The following is a 23,560-nucleotide window of genomic DNA, read 5'->3' on the forward strand; positions in this document are numbered from 1 at the left end:
GCCAGGCCAGAGCAGAATGATGGCAGTTCCTCGCCTTGCATCCTTCAGCCATCTCATATGTTGCGCGTTTTGTTTGGGGCTATTTAATTCCACATTCAGCTCCCCCGTCTCCTCCTCAACAACCAGGCCTCATCACTTCTCCTTTCTCCCAGACCTGCCTCAGATCCAAAGCATCTTATCTGTCACCTCCCCTGCCCCAGAGCCAGGCCCTGCGATTGACAACGCACCCCGAGACTCCCAGCTGATCTCCTCTTCCCGCAGAACATCCTTCATAGAATCATAGAATGGTTTGGGTCAAAAGGGACCTTTAAAGGTCATCTGGTCCAACCCCCTTGCTATGGGCAGGAACATCTTCAACCAGACCAGGTTGCTCAGAGCCCCGTCCAACCTGACCTTGAATGTTTCCAGGGATGGGGCAGCTACCACCTCTCAGGGCAACCTGTGCCACTGCTTCACCACCCTCATTGTAAAAAATTTCTTCCTTATATCTAGTCTGAATCTACCCTCTTTCAGTTTAAAACCATTCCCTCTTGTCCTGTCACAACAGGCCCTGCTAAAAAGTTTGTCCCCATCTTTCTTATAAGCCCCCTTTCTTATAAGCCCATCCTTCTGGCAATGATCTGACCGCTCATTGCCTTCCCTCCTCTAGCCCCTGCGTTACAAACTCTTGGGCTTTAGCTTGGTGGTTTAGGAAGAACCAGCAGAATGAATGACTCATTGCAATCGGTAATGAGGAGCAGCCAGGAGTCACGCCTCTGCCCCTCCTGCTTTTATCAGCCTCTGGTTTGGAAGGAGGGGAGCTGCAGCCCTCCAGCCCTCCCTCCCCCTCACCTTCGTGCTGCAGAAAGGGGCTGGAAACCAAGCAGCCGTTTTACCCCCCTGCTCTCCTCCCCAGGGGGGAAATGACAGTCTTGCCTTTAACAGGTACTTTTTAATTTGAGCGATACCTCCCAGATGTCCAACAGTTGTGCAAATGTTTTATTGTCGGAAGCAAAGACAGAAAGAAGCAGTTGAAGATGTTTAGGGGATCTGCTCCACAGGCTCGGTGGGCTGCTGGGAAGCAGAGAGTGACTCTGGCTGTGGGGAAGGGCTGCGGAGGTGCCCAGCTGTCCCCTCCTTTGCACGGGGGCTTCCCCGAAACTCCACTCCTTTTGCTGGTTAGTCCCAGGGTGGAAAATTTCCCTGGCCCAGGAACACTGCCAGAACCACCACTCAGTGCCCAAAACCTGCCCCAAATGACATCCCCGGGGCTGCATTATTTTCCAAAGGTCTGCAAGACCTGTCTGAGTGAGGTGTGCTTGAGTTTACCCCAGGATTGCTGTTCCTGCTGCATGGTCCCCAAAGATGACAGTGTTCCCCCCCAGCTCCAGGAGACGTATGTATGGAACGGGAGGCTCGGGAGGCCTGAGATAACGGCCTGGTTTTGAAAGTTTGTGAGACAACGGGCTGGTTTTGAAGGTTTTGGAAGGATAACGGGAGCGAGGCAGCCTGCCCGCGGTTAGAAACGTCCGCGCATCCCTCCCTGCATCACCGGTTCCTTCCCTTGGCCTTCGCGGCGCTTCTGGGTGGGATTCGCCCCCCCCGAAAAGGTTTTGGGAGACCCAGGCTCCGGGGAGCGGCCAAGAACCGCTCCCGCGTCCGCCCCGGCCGGGAGAGGCGGCGGGGCCCGGGAGCGCTTCCCGCCGCCCCCCCGCCGGCACAGCCCCTTGGCTCCGGGACCGGCGGCGGCGGCCATGGGCAGCGGGAGCAGCCGGCGGCGGGGCGCGGCGGCGGCGCGGGCGGCGGGGGTCGCAGCCGTGCCCGCGGGCAGAGCGGCGGAGAACCGGGAGCTGCTGGAGACGGTGCTGGCCGAGTGCGAGGAGGCGGCGGCGCTGCCCGCCCCCGGCCGCCGAGCCCCGGCTGCCGGCGGCATCCCCCCGCCCCGGGACGCCGGGCGCTGCGGGGAGGCGGCGGCGGCAGGCGGCGGCGGCGGGCCCCCGCCCGAGCAGGCGGTAAGTGCCCGCCCCGGCCCGGCCGGGACCCCGCGAGCGGGCGGACCCTCCCGGCGGCGCCCCCGGGCACCCATCCCTGGGGGGCCCCGCTGGACTGGGGAGCCCTGCCATAGCCGACGCTGACTGCCGCAGCCATGGCTTCCTCCAAATATAAACCGCATTAAATTCTTTTTATCTTTGCTGGCAAACCGCGCTCGATCGCATGTGCTGCTCTCTGCATTTTCTCTCTCCGGTGCAAGGCAAATACCGTCCCGAGAAGGGCCATCCCCTTCTCCAGTCTCGCTGGGCTACTGAAAGTTTCTTTTCCTGCCCTATGGAAATAGCTCGACTTTATGAAGTATGGCTTATGCTTTTCTCTGGGTCGGGCTTGTAAACAGAAGTTTTAAAATGTGAATGTAAAGCTGCTGTGTAATGTTTGCCAATCCGCGGCTACTGCAATCTGGCTCTTCCTAAAGAAGCATTTCAGTCTCTTTCTGTTTAACAAATAGTGGATTTGCCTCTGAGGGAGCTGAGATTTATCTTTTTTTTTTCTCCTTATCCAAAAATAACACCAGCATCTATATCATCTGACGATAAGGCCAAAAATCACCGGCTTCTTTCATCTTAGCTCAGCTTTGGAAATTGCGTGCTGTTTGTTAGATAAACGCTGCTCCGCGCAGATGCACAAAAGTCATCAGACTAAAGCAATAAATTTAAAAATAGAAACAGGACTTTCTGCCTTGCATGCCTCAGTTTTGCTCTTTTAGAAGGGTATAGCTTCCAAATTTCATGTCCGTGGGGTAAGGATAACTTCAATACAAAATAATTTTGCCATTAGGAAACTTGGCAGGGTTCAGTATGAGAACCCTTTTTTTAGACAAGTTTTAAAGAAAAGCCTCAAAGAAAGTAAGATTTAGAAATGGAAAAAGAATAGAGATCTTGTATTGTCATATTTTTTCCTTGCCCTTTTAACTCCGAACCCTCCTGCAATATGAACGGGAACTCAGTCCAGCACCACTTTCTTCTCTGAGTGACTCTCATTTATGAGCAGTCCTCCTGGCTTCCCCCATTTATCTTTACTTACGGGAATAGAGGCTGCTGTTGTCCATTTTCCCTCTGTCTCCACAGGTGAATATTGTGGCTGGATCTTCAAAAACAGTAATTATATTGGTCATGAATTTTCCTATGCGTAAAGTGGTATTTTAGCTCTATTGTGAAGTGATATATAGTCTGGGTAATTACATATCAGAAAGGCAACGGAGCTGCCCCATCTTTCTTTACAAAAATCAGTAGAAAGACAGTCCCGATACCATGGCAGTATATATTAGTGAATTAATGACCAGAGGCAAACCAGAAAGGATGAAGAATTTAAGATGTGGCCCCTGGGGTGGCGTAGGGGGGATCACTGTGCCCAGCTCCCTGCTGCAGACCTCCTCCTCTGGCAGAAATGGTGGTGAGGAACCCATAGCATCGCCTCGGCCACCCTGGGTCACGGTCACACCCAGTGCAAAAAAGACCGGGAAGACCGTCAAGCCTTGCAGCACACAGATGTCTGTGAGGGCCCTCAACATTCAGCCTGAAGCAGGCATGTGGAGCTTTGGTCACCTAGTGTGGGCGCCATGCCGCCCGTGAGGTGCCGCAGCTATGCCGCCCGTGAGGTGACGGTGATGCCGAGCATCTTGTGTGTCTCCTCGTCCAGCTGCTGCTGATGCCTCTTGTTTGGGAAGGAAGTTCACATCTCTGGTTGCACCCAGACGGGTTGTTTGAAAGACAGCAAAAAATTACCAGTGTTTTTCAAAGATATAAAAGATACATAAGAGAAGTCTCAGATATTTTCAGGGCAAACTTGAAGCTCTTCTTGGTAGCACTTTCTTTACCTGAACCTGAGGTGACCATGGTCTTGTTGGGACAGCGGTCATGGGCTTACCATCCTGACTCCTCGAGGCCTAGAAGGTCACTAGCCTGAGAGAAGGAGGGAGGAAACTGTTTGCAGCACCAAGTTTTGCTTGTTTACTGGATGCAATTTAGTCTTCTAGGTCATTGTGCAAACTGCAGTCCCACCCTTCCCATGAGGCCGGTGGAAGAGGTTTCTGGAAAGGGATACCAGCTTCATTGCGTCACTAGTTCCTGTGCTAGAAAAATTTTGAGGGCAATTTCTCTCGGTCTTGCCAGTTTCTCAGCCAGTCATTTATCATTTCTGTCTCGTGGCGGGAACTTGCTGGCTTTGCCCTCTTCAGCTGTGCAAACTGGGGGATGAGCAAAGAAATTTCAGAGAAGAAAGGATGTGTTGATTGAGCAGAGGTAATGGGAGAAAGATGAGGCAGGAGGAGGAAAGGCAACAAGGAGATATTACAGTAGAAAAGTCCGATGAGAAATAGCCTGTGGAGGAGCAGATTCTGGCTGGTGGGAGGAGGGGAGAGGTTTGCCCGCGGCCAGAAGAGAGCGGTTGCCTGCAAGCAGGACTCAGCTCTCTGCTGTCACGGTTGGTTTCTTCTGGACGTGATGTGCCTCAACGTTGTACTTTCCCACCTGAACCCCGATGTACTTTGTCCTCCAGCAACAAGCTGGCAGTGCCGATGGGCGGTCAGGCCAGGTGCCAAGGGCTGGTGGAGAGGGATGCAGCTGCATTTAAAGGCTTGAGCCACCTCTATTGCATTCAGATAGTGCTTGGGAGTGAGAAGAGTGAAAGCACATCACAACAACGGGCTGGGAACCAAATCCTGATGGGGAACATGAACCCATCTTGGAGCAGACCCTCCTTATCAGCATCAAACATCCATTTTCAGGTTTGCCCTCAGTTTTGTCTGGTTGTACATGCTTTTTCCTCATTTCTTTGCTGAACACAGAAAAAGAGTGGGGTGGCAGCTCTTGGTGGAAACCAGGAGAGAGGCTGTGGCCTCAGGCATTTCCCCATTGGTTTCCTGAAATGGAAAAATCACACAGGCACGTTAGGGTCTTGCTTTTAACAGCTTTTCCATGGCGCCGTCACTCCTCCTGACTGGAGACAGGGTGTAATTACAGTAAGCCGATCACCCCAGCTGCAGCGCGGCAATAACACAGGTAGAGGGTGTATTAACCGTCTTCTAGAGCGACTCCCATGTATTTCCAAAACCCCCAAGCCTTCAAAGCTTTGCCTGTTTTCTTCAGCTAGATAAATGTTGTTTCTGCAGATTGGTGTGGTGCAGCGTCATCTCGTGGCTGGCTGGTCCCAGCTGCAGACACGTAGGGGTCCTGTGGGGACATTTAATGTCATACCTCATTAGTTTCCTACAGGAATTTGGATAGGTTTATTTTTCTACTCTTGTTAAAATATGCTTCCCCCAACAGAAATTTGATCTTTCTAATTTAGTGCTGTTCGCAATTTATTTCAGCATTTTCTTCCTGGTTGTTTTAATGGTCAAAAATGCTCTCAGGTCAAGAAGTTCTACAGCCATGCAGAGAGCCGTGCTCCACTGGCCAGGGTGGCTTCAGAAAAGGTCGTTTCCAGGTGAACATCTGGGACTCCTTGAACTCCAAACAGCTAAGGGAAGCAGCTAAGTGAAAAGTCCACAGTCAGACTATTTCAGATTCTGCAGTTAATTTCCAGGTGTGGATCTGGCAGCTGCTGAGCAAAATGTCTCCCTCTCTTTCACTTTACCTTCCTTGTCTTTTTAAAAGCACCTGAAACTTCACCAAAGCCCAGCGAGCAGTAAGCTGTGCTGTCCCCTCAGCCAGTGCCACCCTCCCAGCACAGCTGTGTTGCAGCTGGACTCAGAAAACTGCTGACTAGGTATTTTTTTCCCCAACGCCACTTGGCAGAGCATGGATCGCTTTTGCCCTGAAACCATTCCTGATCTACAAACTAAGCACAGGGCATGTGCAGAATAGCTGGGAGCTGGTGTTTTAGTTGGCAGGAGAGGAGAAGCGTGGGAACTCCCCGCATCCCTGCCCACTTCCCGTCCACTGCCTGTTCCTAATTCCTTCGCTGGCCAGAGGATGTTGCTGCAGACCGGAGCAAGGCTGGGTGTGCTTTGCCTAGGCTGCAGCTGGGGCCATACGTCCCGTTTGGTACCTACTGACACGTTAGGTAAGCTAGATTTTTTTGCCAGCGGTAACTCCACCTGTGGGTTCAGGAGAGGCTGTTTTTGGCACTGATGACTGGCTTAGCCACCCACATCATTTGCTGGCGTCGCTGGAGGGTGCTGCCCTTCTGCTGTACCAGCTCAGCCATCTGCAGCTGTGCCGCAAACTGCATCTGCGACACGCTCTGGCTGACATCGCCTCCCTCCCCTCCAAGGGGGGGATTTTCATTCCAGCTCAGACTGGTCCCCTGGTCCAGTTCACGGGGTGTTTGTGAGGAGGGATTTGGGAGCAGCAGGGGCAGGGAAGGAGGCACTGGCTTACGTCCTGCAGAAAAGCCACGCTATGAAACCACAGCCCAGCAGAGCAGCACTGGCAGGGGACCACACTGCTCCCGTGTAAATGTTTTAGGCAGCTCAGTAACTCTCTAGGCTCTCTTGTACATGATGGGACCCCTCAGGGTCTATATCTCTACTCTACTATATCTCAGGGCCGTATCTGTACTGGTAAACTATGCCATAGCAGCTGCCTGGCATCGGACCGTGATGGTCTGCCCTGCTGAGCTGCTAGGCTGGTCCCTGGCATGGTTTTGGCCTGGGCCAACTTGCAGCCTCCCAAACAATGCTTGGGCATGGTTCAGGGGCCAGCCCAGGGACCATCCCCAAGAGGCAGCTTGAATTTGGCCAGTTGGTTTTGGAGACAATGAGCTTGAGACTATAGTTGAGACTATAGTTGACTGGTTTCAACGCGGCTCGGGGACAGTTCAGAGCCCCCGAAGGGGCACGGCTCCGCATCGCCCCGCGGGTCCCAGAGGAGGGTGTTCCCACCCAGCTCACCCGCAGCTGCTAGAGCTGATATAGAGGGAGAAGGGAGGGAGCGGGGGGGGGTAAAGGCTGGCAGGACGGGAGAGGAACACCAGCCACAGCTTGCAGCGGGCTGGGGGGAGTGGGAAGCTGCACCCCGGGAGCGCTGCTTCATGCACACGGTAAAGACAAACAGCTCCTGCTTCCAGCTCTCTGCTCCGCCTTGCTCCCAGGAGCTGCTGCCCTAACATAAAGGACGGCTGAACTGTGTGTGCAACGGCTGTCAAACCACCCCACCCCACATCTCGTTACGTTAAATTAAACCTGAGTACATGCTGGGTGACCTTAATATCCAAGCCTTTAAACTTGGAGGAGGGGACGATGTGGGGCTGTGTGGGGCTTTGTAGCACAACAGACCCCAGCACGAGATGCTTATGCTGGGAACAGGGTGGAAAACAAGGAGACACGCTGCGGTCTGGATGAGTAATAAAAAGATGACTGCAAGCTGCAGAAAGGAGAAGCTGACTTCATTTACCTCTTAACAGGGCATAGGCCAAGCAGGCCAGCAATTACTTATTTAGCTGTAGGATAGGAACCCATAATATTAAAGTGTCGTGACGTGCGCATCATCTTAACCCACATAAAGGGCTAATACTAATTATCTGCTGAACTTGCAACATATACATTACAGCAATCCCGAGCGGGCTGGGTGGGGTCAGTTTTTATTATGTCTCACTGCCTGCGACAGCCCCTGCTCCCCATCCTGCCCGGCGCGTGGTGTCTCTCGGGCGTCGCGGGGCCACGCGTCGTTGCCCCGGATGAATTAGGAGCAGCTCCCGAAGTGCAGAGGCTCTGACAGTGGTGGAAAGGCAGAGGCTGGAGGTGCCTTTTGTTTTCACTCCCCCCCTCCCGGGTTTTTCCTGATGCATCGGATTAAACGTCGGTAGAGATCTACCTGCGCCAATGCCGAATTCTCTTGGGAAATAAGCATTGTTGCTGACAGATCCCTTGGAGAAGGTGGGAGCTGATTTTGCACAGAGAAGCAGATTTTGCTAACCAGAGCTGCTCCGTCCTGATGACTAATTAATTCTGTCTTCCACCCACACAACACGTACAGCTCGTAATATGGAGGAGTCAGCCACAAGGGAAGAAAAAAAGACAACCTACTGTACAATTCAAACCCCTCCCTAAACTGATCCAAACCCATCCTTTGCCCAGAAGTGCTGGAAGCTGGGTTCTCGCTGTGGGAAGAGCAGCATCAAAGCGCTCCCGGAGAACTGTATTCCCCTTGGTGCCGAGGATGAATGATGTTCTTCGCCTGGTGGAAGGAAACCGGGGTGGCAGCAGTAGCCCAGCAGGTGACGGTGATGGCGAGGACGAGGGGCTGCATTGTGGGGTGCACTCCCAGGAGGAGTCAGACCTCGGAGCTCAGCATGGCATCCTCCTGGCACTGCCGCTTGCTCTGGTCACTTGGGGGAGATTGCCAAGAAACGATGCTAAATAACCAGGAGGGAACTCTCTTCCCTCATCGTCAGCTTGCTCACATAGCCTCATCTCTGCTTGGACCCAGGAGCTGTTTCTAGAACAGTTCAGGGTTTTCCAGAGAAAACAAAGTGTTGCCAAGGAGCAGGGGCTCTTCTGAAAGGAAGTGGAGTGCCTTTTGACAGGTATCAAAAGATGTTACAAGTCTTTCACAGAGATTTCGTGTGTAATTTTAAGCAAGCAGCTAGGACATGAAAGACTGGATAGCAGACACCTTTCCCAGCTCCAGAAATGGAAGCTACTTAGGACTCACCTGGAAGAGGCGTTGACCCAGTGCCATGAGAGAGGTGTCTTTGCTGCAGCAGCACCTCACCAGCTTAAGCATGGGAGCCAAAGGTGACCATGGCAGCACAAAGCCCACCCAAGAAGCGGGGAAGAGCTGAACAGTTTGCTGCCCAGCACCTATCTGCCGAGCAGAGTCTGAGACCACTGTGTTTAAACCTCAACTCGTGTCCATCCTCATGTGAAGCAGCTAAGGAAGGCCTGTAGTGAAAACATCTCCTCTCAAATTAAAATCAGGTGCCATGCAATAACAGCAGACACCCAGGTGGACATTTTCATCCAGCGGACGGCACATACAAGCCTGATGGACACCAACTGATTTAAATCAGCACAAAGCTGTGCATAAAGCCATCATCCCCGTACCGGCGCTGCCTATAGAGGGGTAGCTCCCCTGTATAGCTCCCACACTTACCAGCATCAGTCCTGTGCACTGCTGGACCTCGAGGCAGCACAGGTTTGAGCTATTTCAAGAGCAGATACATGATCTTACTGAGGAATCACTGGATCCTATCCAGCCCTGCAGAAACACCACACAGCAGATGTATAGGCGATGGCTCTGAGCTGCAAGTTTTTCCGCACCTCTCCCTGGTTCCTTTGCTTCCTGTTTTTTCTTGTACAGAAAGATCTTTTCCTTTTTTCCACGCTGATGGAACAACTTTTCATTTCTATTTTCTGGAAGCCAAGTCCTCGTTTTGGTTCTGTGTGCTACCCATTTAACATCTGTTAGTGTCATCATGAAACTCGTTAACTTGTATGAAGGAGGCACACCAGCTTCAGGGCTGCAGCTCAGAAAAAATAACAGCAAGCCAAAATGGGTCTAGTTTTGTGCAAAGCCACAGCCCGTAAGAGTACAGTGAAGAAGTGGAAAAAGATCTTCTCAATACACCTGGCTGCAGAGGGTTCATTTTATTACTGGTCCAACTGGGGGCTCAGACAGACACAGGGTCCCATCATCTTCCCATTTTAAATGCCTTTAGGTTTGGCTTTGGTTGCCCCCCGTTGTGTCCCATTGGAAACCTGTGGGCTTCCAGCATAAGGAAAGTGGATGTTTCACGCCAGGTGGATCATTGCAGGGAAACAGCTTTGTCAGGTGAAAAGAATTGGGTCCATGTTGCCATAACTTCTTTCCTTAGCAAGTATTTTCATACTGCTACCTGTCAGGGCAGTGCTTATTCATGGGAAAACTGGGAGGTTTAACGAGTTAACATTTGGTGATTTCAGTTCCATAGCCTGCGGCCACCCAGGTGCCCTGGATGCTGAAACAGGGCTAGCAGAAGGGTGGTTAGTAAAGGGGACTCTCTTGTACCGGTATTGTCTTCACAGAGGTTGTTTGGGGGTTTAAACCAGGGTAGACATGGCCTACTATAGACAGAGACAGATTTCATAGAAATAAAAAATGGTTTGGGTTGGAAGGGACCTTTGAAGCTCATCTAGTCCAACGTCCCTGCCGTGGACAAGGATATCTTCAACTAGATCAGGTTGGTCAGAGACCTTGAATGTTTCCAGGGATGGGCATCTACCACCTCTCTGGGCAACCTGTGCCAGTGTTTCACCACCCTCATTGTAAAACATTTCTTCCTTATATCTAGTCTAAATCTACCCTCTTTCAGTTTAAAACCATTCCCCCTTGTCCTGTCACTACAGGCCTTGGTAAAAAGTCTCTCTCCATCTTTCTTATAGGCCCCCTTTAAGTACTGAAAGGCTGCAATAAGGTCTCCCCGGAGCCTTCTCTTCTCCAGGCTGAACAACCCCAACTCTCTCAGCCTTTCTTCATAGGAGAGGTGTTCCACCCCCCTGATCATTTTCGTGGCCTCCTCTGGACCCGCTCCAACAGGTCCATGTCTTTCTTGTGCTGAGGGCTCCAGAGCTGGACGCAGGACTCCAGGTGGGGTCTCACCAGAGCAGAGTAGAGGGGCAGAAACACTTCCCTTGACTTTAAAGTGTTTTAACTGAAATACATGACTTTTCTTCTTTCCCAGACTTTGTCAACCAGAAGCCCACCAGACCCAGAGAACAACAACGCCGACCATCAGTGAGTACCCTGTGCTTTCATTATATCTTCAGGGGGGAGAAGCAGCTGGAATGAAGGGAGCATAAAGGGGAAAGCTATTCCTGCATCCCTCCTGCTGTGCAAGAGAGATGTGGGAATGGTGTCAAATCATTTATAGCCCTAAATATTCTGTCCTCTACCTGTTTGCCAATTAAAAAAAAATCCTGGAGCTCTGCTGCCTGAAAAGATCCAGGCTCCGTGTGTAGAGATTCATTCCTGGTCATGAGCAATGCAGAATTTAGTAGGATGTGAACATGTCACAGAGGCATCTTGTGAAAAGCTGGGGAGGATTGCTCCAACGAGTAGTTCAGGTCGTCCGTGGGCTCTGCAGCATGTAGAAAAGGAGGATAACATCTCTTTGCTCCCCAGGAATCATAGGAGAAAACCCATGAGACACTCCGATGCTACACCAGTTAGAGACATTAGCATTCCTCAGGGACAGGGGAATGGTGGGGACTTACTGCTCTGGGTGTCAAACAGAAGAAATCTGAAATCTTCCTTCCACAAGCAAAAGCTACCGAGCAGACTGTGCCTCCGAGTCTGCCTGCATCAAGAGCGACGGGAGTTTGATGCATGTGTTAAAGAAACCCAGATTAAATGAAAAGTCTTGAAAAAACATCTTAAAATATCACCTCCTTACGTTAAAGAGCGACTCTCTTAAACGTCAAGCTCTCTCTGACTGTCAGCCAGCCCCTCTGCTCCTGCAGCACTCGAGAGCAGACTAATCTGCAGGTCCTGGCCGTCGGGCTGTGTGACCGACTAACGCCAAGCCGCGCTCGTGGATGCAACACCAGAGCCCAGGTGCCAGCCGCCGTCCTCCCTCCTCCCCTCCCTCCCAGCTGGCAGGGAGCTCGCCTGGCGAGGCTCCTGGTTTCGGGAGCGCTCGGAAAACGTGCCTGTCCCCGGCTTTCCGGACAGCGAAGCTCATATGGGCACTCGCGAGGACTGTGGGCTCTCCTGGGCTCTCCAGCATCCTCGATGGGCTTCGGGCTATGATGGCAACTGAGCAGTCTCCTCGGGGGGTGCACACCCAGCCCTGCCGCAGCCCCCCACCGCAGCCCCCCACCGAGCTCCCAGGCTCTCACTGGCCCCTCATCCCCTGCCGGGGCTTTCCTTCTCCCTCCCTCTTTGACACGCAAAGGGAAGACTTGAGATGGCAGAAACTGGTTTCTGATCTGGGTTGACAAAGCAGGAACTTATTTTCATTTGGATAAGGTTTGCTTTATACCCACTGCAGAGCCCCATTGCGCAGCTCACGTGTGAAGTGCCTGTACCGCCCGTGATGAGCAGGGCTGCAGTTTCTGCTGGCAAAAACTGCATGCAAACATTTTTTGGAAATGGTCCAACACCCAGCAAAACTATATTTTGAAGAAATCAAACCAAGCCCCAGAAGCAGCGGTTAACATGCGTAGGTGTCTCATCCTTCGCACTTCTGAAGCTAGAATTATTCTAGATAAACACTGACGTTACAAGCAGCAAAAATCAGCCTTGTCTTGATAGAGTTGCTGACTGAAGAAATTCCCATAAAGCCAATTAAAGAAGAAATAAATGTCAAGCAGGGAGGAAAAAACCTAGATATGGAGACTTAATACTATCTGGCGAGAGCAGTCATGCGAGATAGATGCTGTAGGTGTGCACCTCCCATACTGCAAATGTTCCTGTGTGACACCACATAAGCATCTAAACCAGGCCCTAATAAGTACCTTTGATGCACATGGGAACACAGCTGGATGTATTCCTGATCGTGCTGTGTTACCTCTCGTTCCCCCTGCAATTCTTTAGTGAACCGCTCTCTAGCGTCTGGTAGTGCACGGTGGGATGACACGGCCCGGGAACGCTGTAATGACCCTACAATTGCTGCCAAGGTTCGTGTCACTGGCAGAGTTACCGGGGCGTTGTTGTGACCTATTTTTCAGCTGCAAGGTCTTGGAGAAGACATTTTAATGATTAACCCTGGACGTTCCCATCCTCAGCAAAACAATAAAAAACAGTGGCCTAGATTCACCCCAACCCAATTTTCAGCCACTTAACTCCCATTTCTACCTAGGAGCTTGTCACCCTAGCCACCCATCAGGGATATTGTCACCAGAGCCCGCAGGCAGCTCTCCCCCGCACCAGGCAGCTGCCTGACGCCAGGGACGCGGTGCTGCCAGCCATCCCCACTGCCGGGGAGGTTGGCACACCGCCCCCAGCGTCTTGCTCAAAGGCGGTTTTTGCTCACTTTTGGTCTAATTTTGCCCTGTGCATTTCCTTCTCCTCATTGCATGGTTCATTGTCTTTCCATTAAAAAAAATAAATTCCTCCTTCCCTTAATAATCTTTAAACACAGAGAGGCCTTTTGCTGAAGTGGAGCACATTTCTTGCTTCCCTCTTTCCTAAATTGCTTCACTCTAGCCCCTTAAATCACTTCTATTGCTGCTTTCTAAACTCCCTCTGAGCTGTTAATAACTTTTTAGTAATGAGATAGCCAGAAGTCTGCACAGTAATCTTGATGGAGTTGCATTGGCCTTTTTTTTCTTTGCTGTCCTACCATGCTGCAAATTCCCCTCTCGTACGCTTTTCAGCTAGCTCTTTCCCTCTCAGCATTGCTCCTTTCCAGGTTTCTCTCTCCCTCGGAACATCTGGGCTTTGAAAAATTTTCCCCTCAACGTACTGACCTGTTATTTTCCAAATCGGAAGGTCTAACAGCCCTCAGCTGGATTCAGCGTGATTGCAAGCCCTGACTGCAGCCCTGGCTGCGGGTTGATGAGAGCAGCAGGGCGCCCGCTCTCCTGCCGGAGCAGCTGGAGGAGCGCAGGAGCAGGCTTGTGGTCCACCAGCTCCTGTCCTGCCCACGTCCCGCGCTCGGGATATCCCTGCCGCAGCCTCTCACTTAATTCCAGGACCAGCAGAAACAGCTGCACCAACGTGCCTTTCTGATCAAGACTCAGGTTGGGAGGGCCTCAGGAGGTCTCTAGTCCCATCTCCTGCTCCAAGCTGGATCAGCTGTGAGGTCAAAGCAGAACACTCCAGGCTTTGTCCCATCAGGTCTTGAAAGCCTCCAAGGATGGAGCCTGTGCAACCACAGCCTGTTCCTCTGCTTGCTGTCCTCACGGTGCAGAAGTTTCTCCTTTTATCCAGATAGAACCTCTCATTTTTTAATTTATTTCCGTTTTTCCATATTAAATGATAAAGAACTTTGCCACAAAAATAGAAGGAACATGAGCAGCAACTTGCTTTTCCTTTGCTCTTGAAACGAACACAGCCCTCTCTATTATTCTCAATTCTGGGATGTGCATGGTAGGTGGGGTTTGCTTTTGTCTTTTTAAAAGCGCATCTATGTTTCAATGAGTTCCAATTTTACCTGGAGATTTTCTCCCATGCTTGGAGGTCACCGTGCAAGCCAAAGAATCAAGAATAATTAACAGTGGGAAATTATGTAACTGCTAAGAGAAACAATGACTCTTCTGTGGGCCTGCAAGCAAGCTGCCAAGAGCTCTGCCTCTGATTCATCACGTCATATAAAATTAGTTTAAGGATTGTCACAGTGCAGAGTTTAAATCAATAAATCGTGTGTTTAAGTCAGATTTCTGCATTTCCTTTTCCCAGTTCTTGCTTTGCAGCTGCTGGTGTATGGTTCGAGCTCTTGGACTTTTAGCTTTCTTCCCAGCCCTCATTTACTGCGGTGGAAACCAGATTGCTCGCAGTCCATCGGAAGGAAAACGAATAAAAGGAAGAAGCAGAAGAGTCTACTTGCTAAATCCTACCTGCTGCCATCTTGCTGCCAGTAGAACTTGCCATCGAGGGCACAGGGCAGCGTAAATAAGTGTAGACACCCACATGACCCAGCTGCCATGCCAGCTGGTCATCAGGTGGCTCCAGGGAAAACATCAAACTATTTCTGACACGCAGGGGGCACGGTGTTAACACAGCTAGGTCAGAGCAGCTGGACTGGGCAGAAGGCTTTCTGACCTGGACAGATAAGGACAGAGGAAGGGTTGCGTTGGTGCCGTTTGCTCTGCAGCGACAGCGGCAGGAGACTGGCTGCTGCCTGTTTCAGGAGTGTTGCGGCTGCTCCTCACCCAAGGAGAGCAGTTCTCGGCTGTCAAAGACAGCTAAGGGCTTATGAAAGCACTTCCCCTATATGACAGTTTCCTTAGAAAAGCATTTCAGGGCTCTTTTCTTCGATTCTGATTCTACATTTACTTACCTGCGTTGGGGCAGCTCCTGTGACTTCATCTAATAAATAGGTCCTCAGTTTTTTCACTAAAGGATGCTAATGACCAAATTCATCCCAGCTACAAGACCAAGGGTGAGATAGATCTCATCCTTAGAGAAATGGTAAGTCAATAGATGCTACCTAATGAGTCTGGGACAGATTTGGACCCATGCTATCAGATATTGGTTGCCTCTTTGGCAACCAATGAACCGCCATATAAAACCATTTCTTTCTTACTTATTTGTTCTCCACTTGTGGATGGCCACGAAGTAAGCCCACCAATCTCGGTGGACATGGCATGGCAGAGCACTTTACAGTTTGGATGTACCAACTCAAGTCTCTACTTAGCTCTGCACCTCACCATGGCCTCCATTTCATGGAGCCACGTGCCCCAACTTCCAGGGACCAGTGGCCTGACACCCCAGCTTGCTCAGCTCCCAGTTCTCTACCAGGTCAAGGAGGAGCACTCGCTTGTCAGCTGCTGTCTCCTCTCTTGAGTCCTGAAGGGCAAGATCAAGTAGACTTATTTGGTAGCGTAAGCTACAGTAGTCACAGCTTGCAGAAGACTTTTCACTGTTCTCCCTCATACAGGTAGGGACAAATTTCCCTTGTACCCAACATAAACCACCTCTGATAATACCGATAAAACCCATACTGGTTCCCTTTGAATCATACATCTGTTCCCACTCGTGGGAGAGTTGTGCTGATGTGAAAATAAATAGAGAGCAGTTTGAGGTAACTGCGTTCATATTCTGGTTGAAACTCAAATCCCTTACAGGTACAAACAAAAAATCCCTTTCTGCATAAAACCTTAAAACTAGTAACTAGCATAAGGGTTTTGTGGTCCTTTAGCTGGGCCTCAAACCTAACTCACCAAAAGGTTCTGGGAGTTTGATCTGGAGAATCATGAAGGCTGTACTGGAATGAACTCGCAGACTAAAATAGGTGCCAAGTGATAGCAAATGTCAGCAAGCGATCTGCCTGCGGGGTATGGGATTTAGATGTGACAGAGTATCTGTGTCTCAGCAAGCCACGTGCAGCTCAATCTTTCCATTCACAAAAAAAAAAAGAAAAAAAAAAAGAGTACGGGTCATCTTGTGCCTTCAGAACTTGATTCTCTCTCATAATACCAATAACTTGTTCCCTTCCCCGGCAGGTGCCCAGAAAGGAACAGCAAGAAGCTGGTAGGACAGTCCACAATATCATATGATTACTCGGAGGAGGAGCTCATGGCAAGCATCGAGCAGGAGTACTGCCGCTGAACCCGACCCCGCGCCACGAGAACTTCAAGCACGTTCCTGGAAGCCCAGCTGGAGCAAAACTGCTGCTGAGAAAATAACACCTCGCACAGCGAGACGGCACAGGAGAGGTGGGTGGCGAAGGGAGGTGAAGCGTGAGAGGCAGTGCAGCTGCTTGGGAAGCATGGAGGAGAAAGCCCTCCTGACCAATTCTGAGTGAGAGCGTGAAGATCCTCACCAACTGCTGATTTCTGATCGGTGCCCCTGGAAGAGGGACCAATTCATCTTGCGAATCAATATTTAGAAGCTTATTTCTAAATGGTATTTACAAATGAAGACGTACTAGAATTGCAGTGTCATACTAGAAGTGTTGAGACGTCGTGCTTTGAAGGAAGATCTTGTTTTGTCTTAGCAGAAAAAGAATGCAGCAATATAATTCAATTCAGATCTCACTTAAGGGGGTATTCCATGAAATTCATGTTCCTGCCACTTAAAACAGGCCAAATTCACTCCTTGCGCTGTGCAAGCCTCCAGGTCTGAATCTGGCACTGTCTCTTCAAACGTGGTCCCCAGCATGGGATGTAAGATGAAAAGGGGAGTGAGCCCACCATCCAGCACGCAGGCGGAGTTATCCCAGAGTTCAAACCCCACCACTTAGGCAAACGAGGCTCCAGGGAGCATAGGATTTGTACAATCCCTTCGGGGCGGGATGCCAGCATCGGTGTGGTACCTGGGGCTCCTTGGCATGGATCCTCCAGCAAAAGCTGGAGCCACATCCTGGTGCTGCCTTGCTGCGGCCAGCGATCATCCATCTTGAGAGGGACTTGCACACTATTGCAGAGTGGCTGTTTGCGATCAGTTTTCAGAATTATCAGTCCTGGCTTCCCTGTGTATTTCCTGTAGGTAACCTAGAAGAAAAATCACTACATTTTACCATTAGCTGACTGCAAAGTAAGACAGAAAGTCGGCTCTCCAAAGAAAACCATCTATTTTCAGTGCTCCCTGACAGGGAAGCCTGGTATTTTAGGGTTTCTGCCTTTATTTCACCTGCATCTTAATGTACTATGAGTAGCTGCTTATTATCAGAAGTAGAAAAATACCTTATTTCTGTCTTCAGCTGAAGCATAAAAGACATCAGATGAAATCTTCACAGAGACTGTGTAAATGCAAGAGGAAACAGCAGGACACATCTTAAGACGCTGCATTTTAACTTCTTTGTAATTCCTGGTACCTGTGAAACAGAAATAAATGCATCTGTACTCTATGTAGCCCTCCGTAAAGGCATCAAATGTTGTTCTGAAAAAGGCTCTCCAGCTTACACGGCAAATCATCTTATGGTACCTGCAGAGACTAAGCAAAACGTGTCCTTGGAGGACGGCAGGAGGGATGCCGTGAGGCAGACGCTCGATTACACCCCTGGCACATACTCACACTCCAGTTGTCTTCCCTGCAGCAGCCTTCAGCGAGGCTGGCCATTGCGCTCTGCCTGAGGGCTCAGGAGCTGCAAGGCAGCACGCAGAGGTGGGCAGCAGAAAGGGAACTGACTTCCCACAAAGCTACGTAGGCTTGGAGGCAAGAGCTCCCAGCACGCCAGCTGAGCGCTTTCATAGGACGAGGGGTAATGGTTTTAAAATGAAAGAGGGTAGATTTAGGTTGGACATAAGGAAGAAATTCTTTATGATGAGGGTGGTGAGACACTGGAACAGATTGCCCAGAGAAGCTGTGGATGCCCCATCCCTGGAAGGTTCAAGTGTTGGATGAGGCTTTGAGCAACCTGATCTAGTGGAAGGTATCCCTGCCCATGGCAGGGGGTTTGCAACTAGGTGATCTTTAAGGTCCCTTCCAACCCAAACCACTCTATGATTCGATGATACTTCGGTGGCCCAGAAGTAACCGGAGTAGAAAGCAGATGTCCTTGCATAGCTTAGGGGAAGTCGGTTGGGCCCTCTGGAGCAACCCTCCTGAAAAAAAAACCCAATTTTGAATGATAGCACTTCATTTTTTGGCAGGAACAGTCATTTTTAGACCTACTAACGCTGTAGAAACACAGTTTCTCTGCAGCATGTCAAGCATCAGCAGCCAGATCTCCCAGAGCTTGTATTAGTTTTCAGCAGCTCTCAAAGACTGACTGGGGCGAGCAGAATGTGCCTGTGGAGAGCAGGAAAAACATGGGAGACCTGCTGACTCCAGCACCGTAGGTGACCATGGTACTCCAGACCCTGTCTTGCTTTAATCACCACACTGTTTTAGATTTCCCTTCAATTTGGATTTCATTCTTTTGGCCAGGACCTTCCTTGCACTGAGGTCCTCAGAGTCTGGCACGCATGGGGCGATGCTTCGAAAAGCTCAGTCACGGCTCCCCCACCACGAGTGCAGGGCCAGTGTATTGCCATCCTTTTGGGTGGCCTCCAGCGACACAGCAAACCAGAAGGAAAGCCACGCTGCTGTCAGACCACGCTGCAAGACGGGCAGGCAGGGCACCGCGGCAGCTGCCCGGCGCCAGGCAGAGCAGGCAGCTCCATCCCGTAGCATGGCACAGGCAGGGACCAGGGCTCTGCCTCCCCCCGGGTCCCTCTGCCCGTGCCCTGCCGCCCCTCGCAGAGTTTCTCTCTCTGAGGCTGCATGTGGTGACTGGCCCGGGTAATAGCTCTACAACCCATTTCAGTCTCTCCTAAGGGAATGCCTAAGTTTTAATAATTTTGCAGAGAATGACTAATAAAAAAAAAAAATCTAAACTGAATATATTCTTGTTAGGCTGACAGAAATCTCTCTTGACTGAACACAGCAAACCATTAAGCTTCTTTACAAAATTATCTTATCAAATAGCCAAGGGACAAGCACGTTTCTGCACCTGGAATAAAGGTGCAGTGGGTTTCACAGATAACCTTTTCAGCATCGCCGAGAGAAAAGGAGGAGCTGCAGGAACACGGGAAGGTCAAGAATGGAGTGATGCAGCTGGGACAGTCACTGTACCAGGGAAAAGGTGGGAGAAAGAAGTCTTGGGATGTAAGGAGGGGCCTCAAACTGTGCCACGGTCTTGCAGGCTTTCTCTGTGCCGTGAAATGATGCGTGCTCAGTGCTGTGCTCTGACCATAGCACCGGCTAGCACAGAATGGCTCACAACCATCTATCCTATTCTCATACCATGCACCATGGGATGGTGGTACCCAAGCAGCTCCCCAGTCTGCCCAGGAATGGTCAGGGACTGTGCTCCTCCACCTGCATCAAACCCGCACCCAGCAGCGTGCCAAAACCTGGAGGGTGGCAGTGGGGTTTGTAGCTAGGAAGGCATGATTGCACAGTTTAACTACCTGGTGTCAGCGTAACCCTACTTTTGATCCATCCTTTGCTCAGGGAAAATAGGACACTAGATCATTTGCAGGTAAATAATCATATTGAAGAAGTACCTGAGCCCACGACTAATTTAAAGAGAAATTTTTTGAATTAATTGTTCCTTTAAAAAAAGGACAATTGCACTATGGATCACTTTGCCACATCTCAGTGGATGCTGAATTATCAGAAAGTTTATCTTCTTTTCATTGTATTCCTCTATAACCATCATCAAATCACAACCGCTTGTAAGATGAAAAATTACTTGGCTTGCCAGTAGTTCCTGCCCCTGAAACAGTTCTGGAATTAAGTAGGGTTCTGGAAAGTCTCTCATTCATCATTTTAGAAACTACCCTCCTGTCCAATACACACAGCATTAGACAGGGTAGCTGAGCACGGGCTTTGAGCTAATGCTATTAATCCCCATTAATAAAACAGCAATAGGCCATGCGTATTAACCAAATTACTACATCATTCATCTAGCAAAGACAAATGCTACACACCGTGTTTTGCACCAGCTCAAAAGGAGTAAGAGAGCCAGCTGGCTGTCTATACATACCTCCTATTACTATTCTTTTTACGTGAGGCAAAACCACAGTTGCTGAGAGGACTGAAGAGGGTCATTTTTTTCAGCTAATCATGAAAAGTTACTCTTTAGTGCATGAAGAAATATCACCACTTCTGAGCTTAGTGACTTCCACGAGTTCAGGAGGTTTCTTAACTTGGCCATGCAACAAGGTGCCAGCTGAAAGGTTCTGGTGGTGAAAGCATTAAAGCCATATTTTTTAAATTACTCAACCCAAGATCTTAAAAAACAAAACCAATGAACCTGAAACTACAGAACCAGTTTGCACACTTACTCAGACTCTCAATTTCACGCAAATCTGGGTTTTTCATGTGCAAACAAATGCTTTGAATCCTTTTTTTCCCCCTTCTTTGTAAAAGCCTTTTCTTTCTGACAGCACTGCAATGTGTGCTGCTTCTTTTTGCAAAGCTCTGCCTTTTCAGTAGCCCAGTAAATGGGCAGAACTCTTTCCCAAAGAGCAACTAAGAAAACATGATGGAGTAGTTTTAGGAAGTGAGCTGTCTTTTACCTGGTGTGTAGCCACCCAGTGAAATCTTCTACAAGCTTCAAGAATTCAATCGGGAGCTGTAGGTAGACTCAAGTGGGGAAAAAGCTGTGACTTGATCTGTGCTCGGGTGATACGGCTGGAAAGAACGATGAAGAACAGCCAGTCACCATCACCATAGCTCCTCAGGATAGGAGATCTTCATAGTCCACTTCCGTCTCTGGGACCCTGAATGCCAGTCCTTTTGCCCAGCGTATGTGAGGATCGCTCCCATACGTGTGTATCTGCCAGCATCCCATTGCCAAGACCTCTGAGAGCAGAGCAACTAATAGTTCCTTGATGCATCACGTCCAGCGCCCTGCTGTCATCTACTTGCCTCCACAATATTGGATGAGAAAGGAGGCTCGCACCCTCACCACCCCAGGGTTGCTCTTCCCCAACCGCCTTCCTCTGAGGATCAAACCCAAAAAGCTTTCAGCCAAGCTATTCATACACCCTAGGAGCTGAAACAGAGCCATGGCCCCGGACAAGGTGCAGCCCTGGAGTTGTGCCCCACGAGCGTGGCAGAGCTCCCCACCACGCTTGCCAGGGGAGGTGGAGCAGCAGCTGCCTGGCACAGACTTCATCCACAACAGGGGTTTTCCCCCCCCCGACTCTGGACACAGGACATGGCAATTATTTGCACAGGGTGAAGTGAGTTTATCTGGACAACAATAAACAGAAGAGAAATCACTCTGAACTTGAGAGAGACTACAGGGGAGAAAATTAAATCTAAAGCATTCTTCCCATCCAGAAAAACACTCTCCCAGGAAAAGGTATGCTCCAGCTACCTCAAGTTTTCAGCACATATAAGATGTGCCCATGGCCTTCTGCACACACCAGGGTGTAAATGTCACCCCGTTTCCTCCTCCTACGTTCAAGGACTGAAGCAGAGATGAGGAAGGCTGCATTTGGCAGAGGACAAAACCAGACTGGAAAGAAAATGCCTCAGGGCTAACACCCTCGCCGCAGGGGAGGTAATCCTATGGACTGCAAACAGACATGGCTGAGGCTTTGCAGCATCCTCCCGAACCGTCTCGCCATTTCCTTAGCCTCTAGGTTGCTGGGTTTTGAGTCATGATTTACTCTTTCTGCAGGCATGGAAGAAGTTTGCCTTCTCATGGCCATAGCCTGCCTGCCTCAAGCTGCCTTGCCAGACATGAACGGAAGATACAGGCAGATGGGCTCACAGATTAAACTTCAAAACCAGTTAGATTTGTCCCAGCAGATGAACTCAAGCCAGATGTAAGCCTGAGGCAGGATTCGGCTCACAAGAGACGGCAGATGAAGTGCCACCTTCATCATTCACAGGATGCTGAGCACAGCTTTCACAGCTGGAACTGAAGAGTCAGCCAGAGCTGTAGCCTGAGCCAGAGGAGCACATCGAGTGTGCAACCCCCCGGCAGCACAGGCCACCTCTGCCCGCCCAGCACTGTAGCTTCAGAACGGACTCGCGCTTCCAGTATCCTAAGCGCGAGCGGATCGGTGCTCATTGCTTTGCGAGCAAGACGAGGCAAGCTGCCGCTAAGCTGACAGTTTGGCTGTATAACCACACGCAGGAAAGCAATGCTGGTCTAACTGCAAAATGTAGCATTAAACCAATGGACACGTTTGAGCGCACATGAATTTTTCTTTAGAAAATTATTAGTTTTCATGGATTTAGAATGGCTACAAGATAGAAAGACTTTTGCCCGCACGATGCCTGTGTTAGCACAGCGGTAGCTGGGAAGGCTTCCTCGCGTGCGAGCTGTTTTCTCTCACAGGATGAAGCTGCTCCAGACTCCAGCCCCGTCAGGATGTGTGCCGACTGCACATAACAGCTCAGACCACAGCTTGGTTCTAAGGAAAAGCAGAAAGATGAGCACAGAACCGTGAAATCCATAGTCGTGTTTCACAGAAGCAAAGCGAGGGAGACTATATAAAAATGGGCAAAAAAATTACAGGTATTGTTTAGGATATGACTTGATGCTCAGAAAAATCTTCCTTGAAAAACAGTAGTAGGAACAGGCAGGTAGGACATCTTCCCCGGGACACAAAGGTGTTGCGGAGACCTGCAGAGCCCAGGGGCTGAAGGGCTTGTGCTGCTCTGCCACAGCATTGATCCCGCAGTAAAGCCATCCCTTCCAGTCGTTCTCCTGAGGGGGAAGCAGGACCATCCGCAGGATCTTCTCTTTCTGCACACTTGCAAGAACAATGTGCGGTTATGTGGACAAAGCCTTGAGTCTCCGCTCCCATTTCGCACTCCGAGGCTCTGCCTGCAGAGACTGAGTCACCTCGCAGTGAAAGGCTGTGACAGGAAGCTGGTATCATTACACCCTCTCCTCCCCTTCTCTTCCATTAAAACGTGACCCTGCTAGAAATAAACACTGCTGCAATCTGGGAACTGCTCAGAGGGAAAGAAACAGCAGAGATGCTTAAAAATTTAAAGTAGTTGTTGCTGCTGTCACCGTCACTAGACACCTCTTTCCCAGCCGAGACCTGGAGGTGACACCCAGCCTGCCAGAGCCACTTCCCCGCCAGAGCACAGGTACATGGGAACGAGAAGAACCAGGGCTGATGCAGCCATCTTTTGAGTCAAATTCTCATCTCTCCTTTATTTCCAGTGTTCGTGCCATGCACAGCTTGCAACACTAACAGAGCAGCACTCAGACCATTAGCTTTTGTTGATAGCTTCTGGAGGCCATGCTAGAACAGTTATGAACCCCGAGACTCTTGTTTTCAGACAGCATGCAAAAACCCCAGACCCTGGCAGTGGTGTACGCGTTCTAGCAAATACACAAGAAGCGTTGTGTAAAATTATAAATGGACAAGCACTGGTCAATTTACGACAGGATCCAGAAAGTCCTGCCTTTACAGGTAAGTAAACTATAGAGCCCCAAAGTCTTCCACTGGCCTAGATATATAACCTAATCCAGATGGATTTACATAGCTCTGGAAAGGACGTGTATGAGACCTGAAAATTCACAATTTTTTGATAAT

The 23,560-nt window shown here is 50.1% G+C and overlaps 1 protein-coding gene across 1 annotated transcript; it reads left to right on the top strand.

Moving 5' to 3' along the window:
- Positions 1-1,733: 1,733 nt before the first annotated feature.
- CYS1 (cystin 1) lies at positions 1,734-17,406 on the top strand. The gene is made up of 3 exons (XM_075144616.1): positions 1,734-1,991; positions 10,636-10,688; positions 16,061-17,406. Exons 1-3 carry the CDS (start codon positions 1,734-1,736, stop codon positions 16,164-16,166), a joined length of 417 nt encoding a protein of 138 aa, XP_075000717.1. The 3' UTR covers positions 16,167-17,406.
- The last annotated feature ends 6,154 nt before the right edge of the window (positions 17,407-23,560 follow it).

The sequence above is a fragment of the Calonectris borealis genome, chromosome 3 (assembly GCF_964195595.1).
Source record: "Calonectris borealis chromosome 3, bCalBor7.hap1.2, whole genome shotgun sequence".
In the NCBI taxonomy this organism is placed as follows: domain Eukaryota; kingdom Metazoa; phylum Chordata; class Aves; order Procellariiformes; family Procellariidae; genus Calonectris; species Calonectris borealis.

Excerpts from the sequence above, each read along its gene's own strand:
- CYS1 (XM_075144616.1), top strand. The coding sequence starts at position 1,734 with ATGGGCAGCGGGAGCAGCCGGCGGCGGGGCGCGGCGGCGGCGCGGGCG. Across the intron at positions 1,992-10,635 it reads GGCCCCCGCCCGAGCAGGCG|ACTTTGTCAACCAGAAGCCC; the intron begins GTAAGTGCCCGC and ends CTTCTTTCCCAG. Across the intron at positions 10,689-16,060 it reads AACAACAACGCCGACCATCA|GTGCCCAGAAAGGAACAGCA; the intron begins GTGAGTACCCTG and ends CTTCCCCGGCAG.